At 44.2% G+C, this 20113-nt stretch overlaps 1 protein-coding gene across 3 annotated transcripts in view; it reads right to left on the minus strand.

Moving 5' to 3' along the window:
• Positions 1 to 569: 569 nt before the first annotated feature.
• JPH2 (junctophilin 2) overlaps positions 570 to 20113 on the minus strand; it is a 74138-nt gene continuing 54594 nt past the window's right edge. The window contains exons 4-6 of one of the 3 annotated variants that reach the window (XM_073309559.1): positions 15982 to 16904; positions 13172 to 13269; positions 570 to 638 (exon numbers count right to left, since the gene is read on the minus strand). In XM_073309559.1, the coding sequence (XP_073165660.1) occupies positions 13189 to 13269; positions 15982 to 16904 (1004 nt within the window). In that variant the 3' untranslated portion in view covers positions 570 to 638; positions 13172 to 13188. Of the gene's footprint in view, positions 639 to 9272; positions 11997 to 13171; positions 13270 to 15981; positions 16905 to 20113 lie in introns of those variants that run through there. The other 2 variants (XM_073309557.1, XM_073309558.1) reach the window with 2 other exon arrangements.

A 20113-nucleotide genomic window follows, 5' to 3' on the forward strand; every position in this document is an offset into this window, starting at 1 on the left:
ACTTACACTGACATAGCTACGTCTCTCAGAGGTGTGAAAAATCCACACCCCTGAGAGATGCTATGCCGACATAACCCTCAGTGTAGACAGCATTAAGTCAATGGAATAATTCTTCCATCAACCTGGTTGCCACCCCTTGGGAAGGTGAATTAACTACAGCAATGGGAGACCCCTTCCCATTGCTGTAGTGAGTGTCTTCACTGAAGCTCTACAGTGGTACAGCTGCAGCTGTGCGGTTGTAGCTTTTTCAGTGTAGATGTACCCTGAATTGAACACACCAGCCTTTTGTCTTGTAAAACAGATGACCATGGATTGCAACTTTAGGCCTAGTCAATCTAGCAGATGAGCAGGGGTTTGCCATGAACTGGTCTATTCACCACTGGGAGTGCAGGTGTGGATTCCAATAAGCTCTTTCAGAAAGGCATCTGGATAGTTCATTTTTCTTCTCATTCATTCCCCAGTTGTTTTACGCAATGTTTAATTAGTTCCCTGAGTCATTAGTTTTAAGACAGGGCTATACACCATTTCCAGATGCAATTCAGCAAGGAAGTAGCAGAAAAAATGTTATTAACCCATTGACAGCTCTGGAGTCTCTTCAGTCTGTATGTCACAGAGACTCCCTCCTCTTCCTTTGTAACCTAGGAAACAAAAGGATTCAGTGTATGAATACCCTTTGTGTTGCACACAAGGTCCAGTTTCCCTTTGGTGAACACTCACATTTCCACCAGTACTTTGCAGGTATATAACATATGCTTTTGTGCATTAACATCTGTTTGTGCACCGTAGTCTAATCTTGCAAATGTGCAAGTGTTAGAATTGAAGGGGATGGCTTTGCAGATGCAAGTGCTAATATTTCTGTGTTTGCAGATGCTGGGTTGTAGCTGTTTAGCAACAAGTATGTCTGCATACAAAATTGGGCTGTGATATGGAGTACAGGTAGGGCCCCACTGAAAATCGACCTCTCTGTCTGTCTTTCATATGAGATGCAAGACTGAGGAGCTTTTCATGAAATGAGAGATGTGAGCAAGGCTAAATTCTAACCAGGTAACTACATTCTTTCTTTCTCCCTGATTGAAACTATCAAGGAGATTATTTTCCATTTCCTGTTGTAGCAACAACTGTGTGGTGAATTCTTGCTATATTCCACTCCAGAGGATTGTGAATTTCAATGGTGAGTGAATAGTCCCTATCTATATTTTGTGTAAAGCACGTTGTGATCTTTAGAATGAAAGGTGCTATACAAGAAAATATATAAACTGCTATAATTTTAAATTGCAAGTACTGCAGGTGAAATGCAGCCAGAGCATGTGCTTTCACTAACAAGTCTTGAATTAAATTCTAAACTAATATCAAATCTCTGTTCCTATCTGAGTTTGACCAGTACAGCTGCCTAGTTGGTTGTCAGTACTGTAGGGTATTGACTACATCACAAAGCCCTTAAATCAACCCACAAACTGGCTTTAAGGCAGTTGTTCAGAGAGAGAGAGAAAGAAAATTACTGTGCCACTTTATCTTTTCTCTGTAAATCCAGAGAGATTATAGAGACGAAGGAGTAAGCTGAGAGCCAATGGTAAATTCCAGTGCAATAGAAACCAAAGCACAAAACTGTCTCAGGAAGCCAGGGAGCAAGATACTCAGGAAACTGGTTTATCAGCTTTGGGATTGTTCAGTCCCCGGCTCTGGGGTGCAAAGAGGGATTCCTGCTATATTTAGGGCATTCTTCAGTCACTGTCCCAGAACTATACATACGTGCCTTTGGCCCACATTTATTCCTCCCAATTCAGCAAAGCACTTAAGCATAAGTTTACATCCTATAAAAGCCACTGAGACTTAAGCACATGTATAAGTGGTTTGCTGAATGGAGTCTAGGAGCCCAATAGCGGTGAATATGAGTACCAAGTTTAGATGTCAACTCCCACCCGTTCTGCCAATGGTACCGGCCTTCATTGCCCACTTAAAACATTTTTAAACCGGCTCTTTCATGCTTTCTTGCATGCTTCCCGTCACGTCTCCCTATGAACATGTGCAAAACCACCTCATTGTGCTCACAAAACCCTCCTAAAAGCTCTCCCATGCAGGGATGCCTACAAAAATTTGGTAATGGTTAGACAGCTGGTGTGCGGAGACCACTGCCTTTCTCCTGACCAATATTGTCTGTTTCCTTGTGCTCTCCTGTCTATATGCACCTGATGTCTCTTACTTTATACTTAGACTGTAAGCTCTTTGGGGGCAGGAACCATCATTTTGTTGTGTTTGTACAGTGCCTAGCACAATGGCTCTTTGGTCCATGACTGAGGGTCCTAGGTGCTACCATAATACAAATCCTCTTCTTTCGTCTGTGTCATAAGTCGCTATCTAGACTGATCCAGCAGTCAGATGGCTGAACATCGAGAGTGGCACGAGAGCGCAGTCCACCCGTCTGTCAGGTTCTGCGTGTTCAGAATAGGTACCAACGGTTGAAACTGGATGTAGTATCAGGACTGGGACAAGGGCTGTGCTGAAACTGAGGCCAGGGGACAGGCTGTGGGTCAGAACCAGGGTCACCATCGATAGACAAGCCAAATCAGGATCATAGTTTGGAGTCCAGATGGAGGCCAAAGGTCAAAAACAGGTTGGAGTCAGTCCAAGGGTGTCAGGGTCAAGAGGTGGGTGCCAGGCTGGAGGGGTTCAGGAGCAGGGCTGGAGTGAGTTGGAACAGGGCATGGATAAGGCTGAAGCAGGCTGGAACAAGAGTGAGGCAGGATCAGGGACAGGACTGAGGGCAGGCTGGAAACCTAGGAAGTTTGTAACACCACAAGGCAGCAGGAGGGTTCCTAGCTGAGTGGTGCTGTTGCAGAGACTAACTCATGGCTCTGGTGGTGAGAATGAAACACCTGTGCCTGGGGGGGTCATCTGACCCAGGCCCTGCCCAGGGATAGGCTGCTTCTGCAGCATGTCTGAGGGATGAGCCACTGCAGGCTCTGATGCAGGAGGGGTGAGTCACTGAAGCTGAGTGAGCAGCCCTGGTCTGGCTGCAAGTTTGCCTCACACCTTCCATCTTCTAATCGTACACTTCTCCACCACATGTATGACTGTCTGCATTGCTACCATGCAGTCCACAGGGGTGAATGAGCTTCCGTCGATCAATGTCTGCGCTGTGTCCAGCATTACAAATAATGAATAATAAATTAACAGCTGCAAGTGGCTGCATTAAATAATGAGAGGCTGTGAAGTAACCATCATCTTCTTAGGATGTGGAAAGATCCTAGGGACTGGCAGCACTTGTAATATCCAGATACTTCCAATGAGCCTCTCCCTGGGACACATTCCTCCCAAAGACTCATCAGAGAGACCAAAGAAGGAAGCTAAGGAATGGCCTAATACAGGCACTTCACCAAGCAGGCAGAAGTGACCGAATGGCAACAATTGCAGAATAAAAGGAGACAAACCAACAGGACTCCATCATTACCAAGATTATCTGAACCGTGCCAAAGGCAGTGCATCGGGACTTCACAATATGCAACTGAACGTGTGAGGCCAGTGTGGGAACCTTTTGTAGTGATAATCAAGGTGGGCCATTTCCAGCAGTTGACAAGAAGGTCTGAGGAACAGTGGAGGGTGGGGGAATAAACATGGAGAAATAGTTTTACTTTGTGTAATGACCCATCCACTCCCAGTCTTTATTCAAGCCTAAGTTAATTGTATCCAGTTTGCAAATTAATTCCAATTCTCTCGTTAGAGTCTGTTTTTGAAGTTTTTTTGTTGAAGAATTGCAACTTTTAGGTCCGTAATCAAGTGACCAAAGAGATTGAAGTGTTCTCCGACTGGTTTTTGAATGTTATAATTCTTGACGTTTGATTTATTCTTTTACGTAGAGACTGTCCAGTTTGACCAATGTATTGGGGCATTGCTGGCATGGCTGAAATATTCCTGTTATGATGGAGGAGGGGAAGTGAGAATGACATAGCTGAAGAGAAAGATGTATATGGTAAAGCTGGTGAGAAAAACTTCAAAGGTGCCATCAAAACTAGAATGGTTCATGAAATTGTGTCAATTTAGCTGAAATTTTGTTTTGGAAAAAAAATTGGGGAAAAAAGAGTTCTGAAGGATATTTCAATATTTCATTTTAAAATGACTTTTTGTTTCTTTTTTCATTTTGTACGATACTATATATTATTATAACATTTCAGTTGACCCAAAACAATGTAAAAATAAACCCCTTTTGCTTTGCAGAGAATTTTCAGGTTTTGTTCTGATTTGGAATGAAGCCAAATTTTGAAACGTCAGAATCCTTCATGAGATGGAATTACCATCCTCTGCACAGCTCTAGTACATCTGTATCCAGAATTACAGCAAATGAGTCTGAACCTGGGTGGTTGTGGCTATGCACACACAGCACAATATAATATTTCCACTGTGTATTATTGCTGTCAAATATATATATACACATGTACACAGATTTGTGAGTGTGACACCACACCCCATATTCTTCACAGTGATATTATTATATGATATGATTATGGCATAATTCTGATGTATTTTAAGCAAGATAGGCCATGTGAGATATCATTGGAAAGGTTATGATTTATTGGACATGGATTTGTTTGCATGTATCATTTTTGTATCTGAATTTAGGGAGATTGATTATATAGCTGTATTACAAATGTGTTTACACCTGGGGAATGCCCACTAGGCAAAAGATTCTCTGGTCTTTTCTGCACTGCCACTTACAGCATTGAAACTTTCTTTGCTCAGGGTGTGAAAAACCACCCCCCTGAGCGATGCAAGTTTCAGCGCAGTAAAGTGGCTGTGTAGACAGTGCTACAGCGCTGGTAGCTATTCCCCTCGCGGAGGTGGTTTTATTATAGCTGCAGCAGTGCTTTAACGTCAGCTATGTAGACATACCCTCAATCTAGATGGCTGGCTGGGAAGGGCCCATGCAGGATAATGAGCCATTAGGAAAACAATAGGCCTTAGAAGAAGCTTATCTTTCTGAACCTGGGGAGTCTTCCTGAGGATGCTGCAAACAGCCTCCAACTCATGGCCGCTGTGACACTACCAGATCAACTGGTGCCGGACTCCATCTTGGGACACCAGTGTTTTTCCACTGACTGGCATGGGAACCTAGCTTGAAACAAAAGGTTCTTGCCATATGCAAAAGCTGTATAAGGCAGGGGAGTGACATCATCGAGGTTCTTCACTGACTCCCCACCCAAAGAGACTCTTGAAAACACCTAAGGAACAGAGAGACTGAACTGGGGGAAGTGCTGGACTCAGGCTAAAGGGATTTTTAGCCTGTGAATGGAACACCTGGGGATTTTAAGCTGTAAATTAGTGCAGCTTGCCCCTTAAGAATCAGCAGCCTGCTGCTATCATCACTTAGGGTGAGAATCTGCTATTCATATCCAATCTCTTTAGTATGTTAAACTTAGTTTGCGGGTTTTATTTGCTAGGTAATCTGCGTTGATCAGTTTGCTATCCCTTATAATCACTTAAAATCTATCTTTTGTAGTTAATAAACTTGTTTTTGCTTTGTCTAAAACCAGTGTGTGGGGAAATCATAACTCGGGGCAGAAAGCTGTTGTATATATCCTCTCCACATTGAGGGAGGGGGTGAATTTCATGAGCTCACGCTGTACAGTTCACTGTGCAGTGTAAGATGGTATAATTTTGGGTTTACACTCTAGAGGGGGGTGCGTGCCTGAGTAGCTGGGTGGTTTCTTAGCTGAAGCTTCCCCATGCAGAGCTGATTACAGCATCTATATGTAACTGCAGCTGGGTGTGTCCCTACTTGTATGTGTGCTGGTAAAAGTGCAGGCTGGAGCCTGGGAGAGGGCGTGGCAGGCTGGTCCCAGCAGTACAGTGTAAAGGGAGCCCAGGCTGGTGGGTCAGGGGGGCTAAGTGGTACCCTACTTACGTGTGCAAATCAGCCACATGGGCATGTGGTGGGTGATTAGACCTTTAAACTGTTTGCATTTGCAAGTCGCCTGTGAAAAAAGGCACATGGACCTTGGGTCTCATTTTACATTCATAGTGAAGGAGAGAGAAGGGAAAGAACGGAGGTAAGAGTTAGAATGAGCTTTACAGAAATGCACAGTGGACAAGTAATAAAGTCAATTAACTGTAACAGGGAATGGGATTAATGACCTAATTACAGGCCTGTTTCAGAGCAAAATACCCTGGGTCAAGGGAGAGCTGTAAGTTTACCCAGTCTTGAGGCTATGGTGAGCTCGTCCCAGGGAGGTGTTGCTAAGATTCTGATTCCACCTAGGCATCTGGGTTGGAGAATGTACATACACAGTCACAACTGCTGCTGAGAGCAAGCCACAGGGCAAACATGCTTACTCCTATACGTGAGGGGCTGCTGCCCAGACACCTGTAGGTTAGAATCAGCTGTAAGAAACCGAGGGTCTGTACATTGGAGAGTGCTGTCTGTGCACATCTTGGCTGCAAAACATCCTTTGTGCCACGCTGTGGCAAGGAAGAAGAAGAATCCAGCTTTCAGCCCAACGATTTTAAAAGTCAAGCCGTGAGCCCAGGGTTCGCCCTGAAAGGCTGGAGCCGCCAGCAGCCAGTGTGTGTATGGGACGAAGAGGGGTCACCTTTTCAGGGAGTTAAGGATGGAAGGTCAGCCTCAAAAGTCACCATCCAGTTGCACCGTTAACATTACCCTGTGGTGTCCTGTTTGTGGTTGTATGGGGTGATTTTTCAAAAGGCCTGAAGCCTGACCACCTTCTGTTATGGGGGTGCAATGAATTCACACCCATCTTCTTCTGCCTACAAAATGAATTGTGGGTACCAATCAGACCACCTGCACTGTACAGTATTTATAGCCTCTTTCGATTTAATTTAAAAGCCTCTAGGCAAGCCCTGGGCATCAGGATAATGCGCAGAATTCCTAGTCCAGTTGGAATGATCACCCAGCAACATAGCAGCCGTCCCACCGAATAAAGCAAATTAATCTCACTGGAAACGATGTTGTGAAAGGAGCAAGTGCCCAGATTTGTTCCTTGACATACAAAAATGTGGGCCCCAATTACACCCACAAGAAGGGAGGCGGGGCATCAGCTCTTCTGAAACTTTGGTCCTACAAATAAGTATCAGAGAAGCTTCTATGTGTGTCTATGTGTGTATGTTAGATATTAAGAGAAACTCCAAGGACAATTCTGCACTGGAATAGGTTACCCAAGGAGGCTGTGGGATCCCTGCCCCTGGAGGATTTTAAGAACAAGTTAGACAAACACCTGTCAGGGATGGACTAGGTTTACTTTATTCTGCCTCAGCATGGCGGGCAGGACTAGAGGACTTCTTGAGATCCCTTCCAGCCCTACAATGCTATGATTCTGTGCAGTGTGTGTGTGTGTGTGACATATTTGCACAATTGTGTGTCTGTACACCCATTGTCTGTATCTCTCAATGCACAGGACAGGTTTGCATGTATGAGTGAATGTCTTGTGCTCACCACTGTAAAGTTGAACTTCATTGCATTTCCACACCACAGTATATGAGTGTTCTAATTATATTTACTGGCTCTATTCTTATTTAGTCACTACTGTATTTCTCATTCTAAATGTAGGAAAATACTGAGCTATATCACATCTCACTGTGTGGCAGTTGTTGGTAAATGCTGACTTCTCAATGGTGACCACTTTATGTGTCACGGCTGTCGAAACATATGCATATGTATGTGGGTGCGTCTCTATGTATGGATGCATAAGACTAGCAACTAGTGGCCAGGATTTGGAGAGCAGATAACTTGTTCTCCCATTGTGCACATTATGTGGATAGCCAGGACTTGTAAGGAATCCAGAAAAGGCAGCAGGAGGGGCTAGTGAAAGCATCTGAGAGAGGCGAGGCACCAGAACCCAGGTATGGAGTCTACCAAGGTGCCAGCTCACAGCCTCTTCCCAGGGCTGCTGCACTATCATCTGTCACCTTGACTAGGCATAGAAGCTGATGGCCAGGTTTTCAAAAGTGTGCAGGTCCCCGTCCCCCATCTGAGAATGGTGGGAGCTGCTGCATACTGAGCGCTGTTCAAAATCTGACTGTAGGGTTTTAATCCCACTCACCCACTCTTTCCAGGATCAGTTCCCATTACTGGTGACCTCACCATTTCCATTAGAATTCTGTATAGCGAAACCACACCCAAAGCCATAGTCACAGCCTGCTCTCGTCTCAGTGTACATCCATTGTCTGTGTGTGTTATCGCACTTGAGTCTGTAATGGCATCACTTTTCCAGCAGAGGGTTCTAGAGCCCCAAAAATAAGGGAATAGGGAAGACAACTGCTGCACTTTCTGCCCGGGGGGTTATTTTACAGCCTCTCCATTCTATACTGCAGCTGGTATTTCTGGGCTGGAATCTCTGTGGGGTATTAGGTTTGGAATCTTTCCCTTGCAGTAACATGCATATCGTCTCATAGCTTTCAGATATGCCTTGATGAGGGTGAGAGTCCCCTTTATTTCTCCAAAACTGTCCCCCTCCCAAACCAACAACCCGCGTTAGGCTGAACCAACCCTTCAACTGAGGAAGGCAGCAAGCGTTCTGCAGCCCGGGAATAACACTGCAGGGGAAACTGAGGGGCTTGTGTGGGCCAAAGGGCAGAGTAGGCTGCCTCTGTAGTGCTCCCACGCCATCCACCCCGTCCCCAGCCCTTCGAGTGACATTGCTGTTCTGGACTGTAGTCAAAGTTGCCCACTTTTTGAAACGTTCTTCCTTGAAATTAAAATTGGTTCAGGAAGTAGAATGACTTCGCCTCTACTGTACCTGTAGGTGTTCATAAATTGGTTTCTGTAGGTTGCTCATGAGCACAGATCTGCACACACTAGCTCGTTATTTATTGAAGGGTCTCTTCCCTGAGTGCTGAAATGTTGTACTCTGATTTGTTACAGTGTTGTGGGGTCACTCGTGAACAATGGGCAGCATGCCCTGCTTTGTTATTGTAAGGTCTCCCCCGTAATGCTGAATTGCGTGCACTGATTTGTTACAGTGTTGTAGGATCACTCGTGAGCAGTGGGCAGCATGCATGGTTTTTTATTGTAGGGTTCTAAGAGGGAACTGGGCTGCTGGCATCAAAGTTTTTAAAAACCAGAACTGACACGGGTTTTGAAAAAGCATTCCTTAAAAGAGCTATGAATTTTGCACACAGATGTAAGGGAACAAAGCTAGGTGTTATAAGTCAAATTCTGGGGCACACAATCCTGAGCATTCCTTTAAAAAATGAGGTAAGGATGCCATGTTACCATGTCCTAAACACACCCTCCCCGGCCTTTGACTCTAAAAATACACAATAAATTTGTGAGCAGATAACTGTTTATTATTGCACGTAATCCAGCAGAACTGACTTAAAATTCTGGCCGGTATTACACCGATCATGGACAGTACACATCTTGCAAAACCTGTGAAGAAGGCAGTCCTTGTGAAGAATGAAATGTATCTCTGTCTTTGTAAGACCTGAAAAGTTTATCAAAATATCCTATCCATTTTTGAAGGCATGCAGTTTGAGGTAAATCTGTTACTTTGCATCTAAAGAAACAAAAGCCCTAAGAGGTGATATATATATATATATATATATATATATGCATGGAGCCCCTTTAGGGCTTTTGTTTATAAAAGCAAATCTACCGACTTTTCTCAGAACATTACTGGGAACAAAGCACATTACTGAGTGTACATCACATGCATACAAACTGGGAGAGAAATCGCCTTAGCATTTTTTAAAAGATCCGGTTTTGTGCTTAGAGATAAATAAAGATCTCTTCGATCTCTCAATCATATATGTGGTTAAAAAAAGCAACAGGCATATTGAAACTGTACAGCTGGCAACAAAGTGCCAGCAAATGGCTCATAAAATTTCAAAGCAACTGAGCCTGGTGTTTACAATACATTTATATTTAGAAAAAGAAGACAGGTTCAAAAAAGATGAATTGCTAGCACCCTATGCTCTGTGAAAGTTCCTAAGAGATACTTCTCTGCTTTCTCAGGGCTGGAACAGCCACATGGTTTCCAGACAGGGATCAAATTAATTTCTCCTCCCACAATTAATACCATGTAAGTGCTACTGTGGCAACATTCCTGAGCTAAATATAGTCACAAAATAAACCTGGTTGGGGGGGGGGGGGGGAGAAAAGAACTATCACTCCTGTTTATCTGAATTTTATCTTCAACAACTGATAAATTATACCTAAACTGCACAGAGGATTTACCCCTGTGTTTCAAATCCCTGCACATTTGCCACATTGTATCTGAAATCCTTACAGATTGGCATTTGGAACTGTTTTGTTTTGTTTTTTCCTTTAACCATCAGTTTTCTGCCATTCTTTTCTCTCTCTCATTTTCTCCCAGCTGGTACTGTGCTGTGGGACTTCAGGGTACATGAGGTGCATGATCCACTGTAAATACATTTTTAAAATACCTTAGAAATTGATACAAAATACATATTGATTTTAAAAAGAAAGAACTGTCCAAGCACTCAGTCTCACACTAAACTGTAACTTCATCTGTGCCATCTTTATATACTTGTATTGCTAAGGGTCAGAACATATCGTGAAGGAAGTATCTCATTACAAAAGCACAGCTGGACTGTCAGTTTGAAGTTCTTTGTAAGGATTATTACATATCACTAAGGCCTTTATGTCTAGAACACCAGAACAATGCCTAGAATTATCCCCTCTTTATATTATTGCTGGTTAAAGCCTACGTGCTGTGTCTTTTTCAGCCGAAGGCCCAGGTACACTGGAGTCTGTCTGGATCCCTTATTTTGTTTTCTCACCAAAAAAACCTGACCTCTTTCATTTTAATGCTGCTGCATACGTTTGTTTGAAAAATCCATTCCCTTTTGTTGGACCAACAAGGTCAGAGGGCCATGCCTGCAGCCCAAGGATGAAAGAGAGAAGACACTGGAGATGCGCAATAATGGCGTCTGCCTAGTTTAATAGCAGCTTACATCAGGTTCTGATTGCAACATTTTAACTGTGTGTGTGTGTGTGTGTGTGTGTGTGTTTAAAAAAAAAGGAATTCCGGCCAAATATTTCTTTAAAAATCACAGCTGTGGAGTAATTTGCTGCAAAATGATCCTATCTAACTGCTGGTGACATGGACAACTCTCAGCAACAAGACCCAGTGTGTCGGTGCTGCGTAGTCCTTAAGCGGACATGGTCTCCATCTGCTAGTATTTGCCCATTCAAACGAAACAGCCTCTGATTAGCCATTCTGTCAAGCATATACAATGCAATGCAACCTGCCTACTGGTTCTTCAGCAGCAGCATGTGTGATCCAGCTATCTGGTTTGAGGCTGCTTGCTTGCTTTACACTCTGCCCAATTTCAGTTGCCCCTTAGCAGGAAATTACTACGGGAGCCAGGAGAGGAAATGCTTTTGGTTTCTTCATCTTGGATGATATTAGATTCACTGACTTCCAAGTATGGGTTCCCTCAAGACTATGCCTTGTTAGTAAATAATCTAACTCCATTTCAGTAGTAGCAGGGGAAGCAGCCTAAGGCTTTTGTTAACAGTGGATTGATAATACTCTTGGACTTAGTGGAGTGGTTGAACATCCCCAACTCTGGCTTGGCTAGTATGAGTGTTCCTGGCTAACGTGTGAATTGGATTATCTCATTGTGTTTATTGACATTCTCTGGGAAAATCACTGAAACAGAGTCAGTCAAGGGAGCCAAAGAACACAGGGCACTTAAGTGTACATGCTTCTACAACTACAGATAAATCCCTCTTCCCTGGCACAATCAGTGACTTTGGTGAGAACACTTTAAGGCAACGGCTAGTTCCTACAAAGGAAAGAACGAGGAAGGGTTGCAAAAATCCAGGCTTCTTTTTGTTGGACTGGAGAATCACCCACCGACTGGGAGCAGTGATGCTCACCAGATAATCAGAAAGCTTTATTTTAAGATTCATGTTTGTTGTGCAACTTTAGGTTCTAACATCCTCCTCTTTGATGTTTCCATATGTCCAAGAGTTTAATCCCTGCCAAGGTCCATGGTCTACATCAATGGTAACACCTGTTCTGGGCAAAGATCAATGGAAAGGTTAGTGAAGAGCAATATGTACAACCATTCCTGGGTATGTTGTAGGAGAGCATGAGGAGCTTCTGGTCAGAGGGAGTGTGCAAGGATGGCATCTCCCTTTCTGCCTGGATCCTTTATAATGGAGGAAGCTAGGCTCAGTCCTTGAGACCGAAACACATGCTTCACATTCTGCAAGTTGTCTGTGGGCAGATTTGGAATGAACTTGAATCCCCCACTTTCAAAAACATCTCTCTCCAGTAAACAAAAGGCTCAAGAGCCTTTTACCAAACCTGGCCACTAAGAGCTGCTGTTTATCCTACTGCAAAAGGCAGTAAAGGCTATTAATGTATTTCCCCCCACAGGTTTCATTCACACTGTTGGAATAATGATTAATACATTAAGCTAAATAAAGCAGAGTTTAGCTGAGCTGTTTTAGCTACTGGTCATCCCAACAGAACAGGAGCATGAATCAGGCTTTGAATGGGCATGGGCCTGTGAGCATTAGGTTCAGATTTGAGGCCAAGTCAGGACTAAGGTTAGGATGCAGATTCAATAGTTTTCTTGCACATTTTCAGCCCAAGACGATAGAAAGCTTGTGTGAACTTATGAGAGATTTACTGTTTGGGCCTGTAGCCTCACAGGGACTGTGTGCAAGATTTTAATGCAACCAAGCCTAAGCTAAACCTTCATCCCCATTCAGTGTCCAGACCAGTCTCTGAACCCCAGTTTAACCCTAACCTGAACCAGGCTAGCTCAACTACAGCTGGAAATCTTACTCTGTAAGTCATGCTCATCTAACTGGGGTGGGGGAGGGAGGTTAAAAGTATATCATGTGATTTACTCTTAATCAAAACAGTTCAGATTTGAATGCTGAAAAACGAAGTCCCACCCCCAAGAAAAAACAACTGACCAGGAATTCTTCAACTAATACTTTTGATAATGAATACATTTGAGAATCCCTATCAGTTTGCAAACTAATTGCAAACACAAAAAGAGGCAACACTTACTGAATAAATTATTGGCTGTGAATTATTGGCCCAGCTGGCAAAGTTGGCCATTTAAAAAAAGAAGACGTTGGAGTCTTTCTTTAGGGAAATATTCAAAACAGGAGCAGGGAATTTTCTCCCACTGAACTCATTTCACTGTTTCATTTCCATGCATTTGTCAATCTTACCTTGACTGAGGGGCACATCATGTCAGAAAATGTACAAATAAGATGGCCAGACCAATATTCAATAAGATGACCATGCAGATCATGATTGTGTTAGGTCCCTAAGGGAAAAAAGCCAAAGCAAAGTATTAACCACCATGATTCAAATGCAGACATAGACACAGTTCTCTGAGCTACCACCCAATTCAAAAGACACTTTTAAACCAATTTCTTTCAAAAATGGGTGCTTAAATCTAGACACCTAAATAACTGGCCTGATTTTCAAAAAAGTGCTGAGTATCCAGCAACTCTCACTCTTGTTCTTTGATTAAATCTTCTTCGCTATCTGACCAGGCTGCAAAAACCACGGCAGCCTCTCTGGGCTTGTGCAAACAACTAGTACATTTCATTTCAAGTTGTTCTTAAAATTCCATTGCCTCTGCCAAAAATTGCCCATGTTTGCAATGTTGCTGTTTTTAAGAAGAAAAACTTACTTTATTTTTGTTAGGTTGTCTTAATTTGGGACTAGAAGAGAAAATAGCATGTTGAGAAAAGAAAAGCCATTTTCTTGTGATATTGATTTTTCGACGTTGTTGTTTTATTGTATTATTTGATGTTCCAACACTGCCATGGGGCTGGGAGAAAATTTTAATTTCCTCATAGGTGGAGAGATAGATGAAGCACGGGGTTATTTTACACACCAACATCTGATGTACGAAAACTATTCCAGGAAAAGAGAGCGACAAAGGGACATTTTAAATACAACGTTGGACAAAAATTTTCTGTATGACAATTTATTTTTCATCCAGAGGCAGGACTGGCTGTGAAAGTTACTTTAGGAGAAAAAACAAACAAACCCCTCTTACAAATGGCTATGGGATCCAAAAGGGAACTGGATGCATGTAAATGATTACACTGCACAAAAGCTAGAAGTTGTGGATCAATTTTGGTCCCTTTTGTGTCATGTGTGTGAATTGAATAGCTAGACTGCAGCAGCAGTTGGGGTTACAATGACCGGGGAAAGGAAGGCCATTACCTGAACTGGGGCAGGAGAAATGAGCTGCTAACAAAAGTCTCCAAACTGAATGCATATTACTTTCAGGCTGAAAGTAACTGGATTCCTTCTCAGGGGGCCACTTTTATACAGTAACCTGAGGCTGTAACGATCAGTCACCTTCACATGCTTGTCATCAGGGCTGCCTCAGACTGGATCAGAATAACTTCTAAACAGAATTCTGCTTTCAAGCCATGAGCCCAAACCACAACCCCAGATTCAACTGCCCCCAGGACTTGGGATCCTGATCTGCTGGCCAGCCCCTTCCTCTCTAGTGGGCAAACTTAAACCTGGCATCAGAACACAACCAGGAGCTTCAGGGAACATTCAGATTCCAATTTCAGGGCAGGGGCCTGTCCCACTATCAGGGAGGAATGACAGTCCAGTGGTTAGAGTGGTAGCCTGGGGCACAGGAAACCTGCATTCAATTCCCCACTCTGCCACAGACTTCCTGTGTGACCGTGGCCAAGTCACTTAGGCCAAGATTTTCAAAAGCAACTAATGATGCTGAAAGAAAAGGAGTACTTGTGGCACCTTAGAGACTAACAAATTTATTTGAGCATAAGCTTTCGTGAGCTACAGCTCACTTCATCGGATGCTGAGTGTCTAAAATTTGGGGAGCCTAGCTTGAGAAACCGGAAATAGGCCTGATTTTCAGCTCTTTCTGACAATGAGGGCCCTTTACAGTGTCTCAGGTTGCGGCACCCCAAATTGAAGCACGTGAAATCACCCGTTACTTCTGAAACTCACAATTGGTCTCTCTGTGCCTCAACTCCCCATCTGTAAAAACACAGAGACATTGTGGGGTTCAATATAGTAGAAAGGTTGTGAGGCGCTCAGGTACTATGGCAACGAGGGCCATAAAAGTACCTTAGATAGATTATGTGCACAGGGGCTTTGTGATGTGGGCATCCGTCCACTAGGCCACTATGCTGGCTTTAGACCACTGGTTCGCCTGATACAGGCCACCATCCCTTCTGGTGGTAACAAGGGCTTTTAATTAGGAAGAGGTAAGCCAATGAGGATAAAATAAGAACCCACCTTATCAATCACCCAAACCTTGAGGCAGAAAGTCAAACCCAAACTTCATATGACAGTCAAAACAATTAATATTTGTAACAAAAGATTCCAAGCACCTCTTTCACCTGAGACTGGAAGCAGAACTATCTTTAAATAAGATGAGAAACACCATCTTTGTGGTATTACCGGTCCAGCTTAACCCAGCAGACACTGGGAAAGCCACTTCTTATGAGGATTCCAGCCTAATTTCTTGGCCATAAAGGTTTGAAGAAGCCTCTGAAATTCTAAGTATCTAAACTTTCAGACCCTTTTGAGGTTCACCTATTAATATTTACTGCCCAGTTGTTCCAGATACAAACCAGTGAACTTGAGGTGAAAGGTCAATTCCCAATCTCCTGGAGCTATCCTGTCGCTAGCAGGAAACCCTGCACTAGGCATGGATAAAACTATCCCAGAGATCTTTCATAGTTTCACAGATTTTAAGGCCAGAAGAAACCTTGGAGCATCTGGTCTCACCTAAAGTTATATTAAATTCAAATTACCTTCAATTAACCAAGATACTGGCAAGATGTTTCACTAGAAGCTGAACTCTGAAACAAGCCTTCCAAAGTGCATGTGCAGATTTTGTACCCTTGCACATGCAAATTGGTGAGAGATGTGCAACCACCCCAAGTGAACGCACAATTTCAAAGGCTGCTTTGAAAATGTGGCCACACACACATACAATTCCTATTCTAATAAGGCTATCATGCAACATCACCTCTTCAAATTCATCCACTTCCTGTGTCACTTCTTCAGGCGAAGGCTCCTTCTTAGCTACCACTGTAGGTTCAGGTTTAACCAGAGCCTTGATCTCAGTCTTTTGCTCAGGCTTGGCTTCAGTTGCAGCTTCTGTTTTCACAGCAGCCTTGTGCTCGGCTGTATGGTGTTGCTTCAGCTCTTGTTTATGTTTGGGCTCTGGCGTGGGCTGCTCTGGTTTAGATTCTGTTTTGGGCACTGGTTTCTCTTCAAGTGCTGGTTCCTGCTGAGTGATGGGTGTACCTCCCCTCCTCTGAAGTTCTGCTTTGTGTTCAATAGCCCTCATGTCAGTTTTTGGCTCTGGGGAGACCGACTTGGCAGGTGATTTGGGGACAGGGAATGGTTCTTCCTCGAAGTCCAAGGGGGGAGTTATTGGGGAGGTCCTCACTGCGTAGCTGTGATAGCCTTGGTATAATTCAACATCAGGTTCTTGCACTATCCTCTGAAGGGGCTTGATCTCCATCTGGTCTGCTGAAGTCCTGGTATTGCTGAGCCGAATGGAGTTCTGTGAGGCAGGTCTGCTACTGGCTGCTGCCTTCTCCCCGTGTGCCAACAGTGGATTGGATGGTGTGCTGGGCCTACTTCCTGTGAGGCTCCCGTCTCTGCTGTGATCCCCATTCCAGTTGCCAGGGCTGAGGAAGCCATCCCTCTGTGAACTCTGCTTTGCCCGCTTTGCCTCCGGCGGCGTTCCAGCAGGACTCAGAGATGGCATTCGGGCTGGATTTTCCTTGCAGGGGGCAGAGTCTTTCTCATGGAGCTGAGGGCTTTCTGGAGGGGTTGACGGTGGTGGCGCTTTGGTTGGCGGAGCTACTGCTTCCATGTTCCCCACATTCTCTACATTCTCAATGATCTCCTGGAGCAACTTCCTCTTCTGGTACTCAGGGCCTGGAGGAGAGGAAAGGAAGAGATGTTCAGCATCCTCTGTGAGTAGTTGGTCACCCTCTGCCTGCCTCTTAGTTCTCATGAGCTAAAGGGTCTGAGTGAACACATGCTCAAGGGCCCCTTACGATCCTTGTTACCATGTGAGAACACAGGAACCTACTTTTCTGGTGCCCCATGACCTGACAACTGGTTTTGAGGGTGCAAGTTTGTGGCTGCAAAAAACTGCACCTACATTTTTGTGTCTGCACTTCATTGCAGGTGCAAATACTGCACATCAAATGACTTGATTTGTAGTTACAAGCAGGAAGTTAGACCCTCTCTAGTAATATGCATCCAATGGCGTATTATCGCCTAGGCCGACAAGGCCCTAGGCCTAGGGTGGCAAATTTGCAGGGGCGGCAAATTTATAATAGCAGCGCTTTTGTAATTGCGGCATTTTTGCAGAAGTCCACTGCCTGTCAGATGCCTGTATCATCGTTTATTCCTACTGTAGCTGCGCACCAAACTGCCGTGATTCCACTAACCATAGCACGTACTGAAACCACCAATGACGGCACAACGCCATTTAGTAAACATACTCACGACAATCCTAAACGTTAATAATATGACCGGAAGGAAGAAATTAAGCGGTTCTCAGCTTTAAAAAAATGCTATACAAAAGAAAGAAAGGGGGTGGCAATTATTTCAGGGCCTAAGGGGGGCAAAATCATTAGTCTGCCACCATATGCATCACAGACCCAACTTTGCACCTCCAGAACTAAATATCTGAAAATCAGGAACAAGGTGTTTTCAGAATCATAGACACTATAGATGGGAAAGATCCTGTAGCCTAGTTGGATTGGCCAGGATTGTTCCCTTCAGTTAGAAGCAGGACCTGCTCAGACTGTAATGTCTACATTGTCACTTTGCCAAGATCCTAGCCTAGGATAAGGTAAATGAGAGGGACAAAGTGGGTGAGGTAATATCTTTTATTGGACCAACTGATGTTGGTGGAAGAGACAAGCTTTTGAACTACACAGAGCTCTTCTTCAGGTCAAGGTAACGTAACTCTCTCTGCGTGTGCTTGCTGGTTCCTGTAGGCCTCCTGCCTGAACTCGGTCATGCCAGCTCTGTGCTGTTTCTGACATGGACTCTATATAAAGCACCTGGTTCAAGTAAGTAAGCCTTTACCTTAAAATATACTGAAGCCCACGTATGGGGACTGTCTAATTCCACGGGAGACTGTCTAGGTCAATAGCTTGGATGTGACCCAGCAGGAAGATTGTGTACCACCCATACTATATTTTAAGGACAAGCCCTGATTTTATGGGTTCATCCTGTGCTCTGCAAGGCCAGTCTGATACAAGCACCAGTCGGTGATTCAACACATTCCTATCTGAAACTGGACCCTGCAGAGTTCCACTGAAAAAACAGATAATATGCAGAAAGACAAGAAGGTTCTTCCCACTCCCCGTCACTCCCCACCTCTCTCACTCTCCAGCGTTTGCTCAGCCTGTGCCTTGTCGCCTGCCTCTGAGTGCATTCAAGTTCCTCCCAAACCGGCCTTTTGTTGCATTTCCCAGCAGCTAAACAGTCCTGCTGCATTTCTCTGAGTGACTTAACTAGCTGGGACTTTTGCTGAAGATAACACCCTGGTCCGGGTTAAAGGATACACTGAAAAACCCAAGAGAAGATTCTCTCCCTCTTTGTTAATAAACCTGTCAACTAAAGAAAAATCCTTGCTATTCTAGGGAGCAGGAAATAAAAATTCTCCCATACATCTTTGTAGCTCCTTTCACCCAAGGAGCAGAATATGCTTTACAAACAACCAGTATCACAATCACAGCTCAGTCGAAACACAGCGAGTTAGCTGCTGTTCTCTCCATTACGCAGATGGAGAAGCTGAGGCATAGAGACACAAGGTGGTATTCCCAGGTCACCCAGTCAGTCATGTGAAGAGCTGGAATAGGATCTCGGAGTCCTGACTGTGCAGAGTACATACCCACTGGTTTGTACTTGACACGGCTTAGCTGTGCCTTGACTGCTGTTACTAGCATGATGACAGCAAGTGCGAGTATGTGAACTGGCGCAGGAAAATCAGTGTAGACGTAGCCTCACGCTCACCTTCCTGTCTTTCTCCACATTCCTTCGCTCCCCTCCTTCTGAAACAAATGTGAATGTCTCTCACTCTTATATTCTCTGTTCTAGTCACTTGCCCTAGAAATTTGCTTCATGCGTTGATTTCCCTTTGCCTGAAGAAAGGACTTTCTAACCATCTCATGTGAAAAGAGCCAAGTTGGATTTTCCACAGTACATCTAAACTCTTAAAATCACAGTATGTTTTCAGAAGAGATTCACCACACATTGGAAATAGATGCTTATTTCTATCTCTGACACAGCCCTTCAAACAGGCAGCTAAGGGAAAACTGAGACAAGGAGCTATAGGTCAGAATAAAAAGTCACTCCTTGATTGGATTTCCCTGCACCTGTATGGGGAAAGCCAGATGAGTCATCCAGGCAAAAGGGCCTGTTGTGACAGCCAAGTGCGTAGATGAAGCCTGACTATAAGCAGCTCCACAGACCTGTGCAATGTCCAGCTAAGTGACCTCTGGCATGGAGATCCTGTTCAGAACAGCAGAGCAAAGACCCATTCCAATTCCACAAGGTGACTCCAGGATTTAGATTTCACTCTGATGTCTGACCTCATCTGACTTGCTGGTGTCAACACAGCTTAGATTATTGTTTTCCTGTCAGTAAATCTTTGCTTCTCGGTAACCTTGCACAAAGACTGCATGGCAAATCCCCACCAAACAAACCTGCTTACATTTTGAAGTACAGTAGTACAATCTGGCCTCTTTAAAACAATCAACAAAACCCTACCAACCCAACATGCCCTGCACATGCTTCTCCCTGTGGGGAGATGATGAAAAAACAAACAACAAATAGATGTGTGGTCACATCGCTTAAAGTACTGCTGGAAGGAGCAATACCAGGGGGGCGAGTGCAGGAATCAGAACAGAATAGGATAGAGTCATTGGCCTATGCCGGTTGTCAAAGGGCAGTAGGCAAAGGTGAGGATGCAGGGATGGAACTTTGGCCCCTGGTCTACAGAAGGGTGGTTATTGTTATTGATATTACAGTGGTGCCTAGAGGCCACAACTGAGACCAGGGCCACATTGTGCTAGGTGCTGTACATACACATTGTAAGAGATAGCCACTGCCCAAAGCACTTG

Source organism: Lepidochelys kempii, chromosome 13 (assembly GCF_965140265.1).
Source record: "Lepidochelys kempii isolate rLepKem1 chromosome 13, rLepKem1.hap2, whole genome shotgun sequence".
Taxonomy (NCBI): domain Eukaryota; kingdom Metazoa; phylum Chordata; order Testudines; family Cheloniidae; genus Lepidochelys; species Lepidochelys kempii.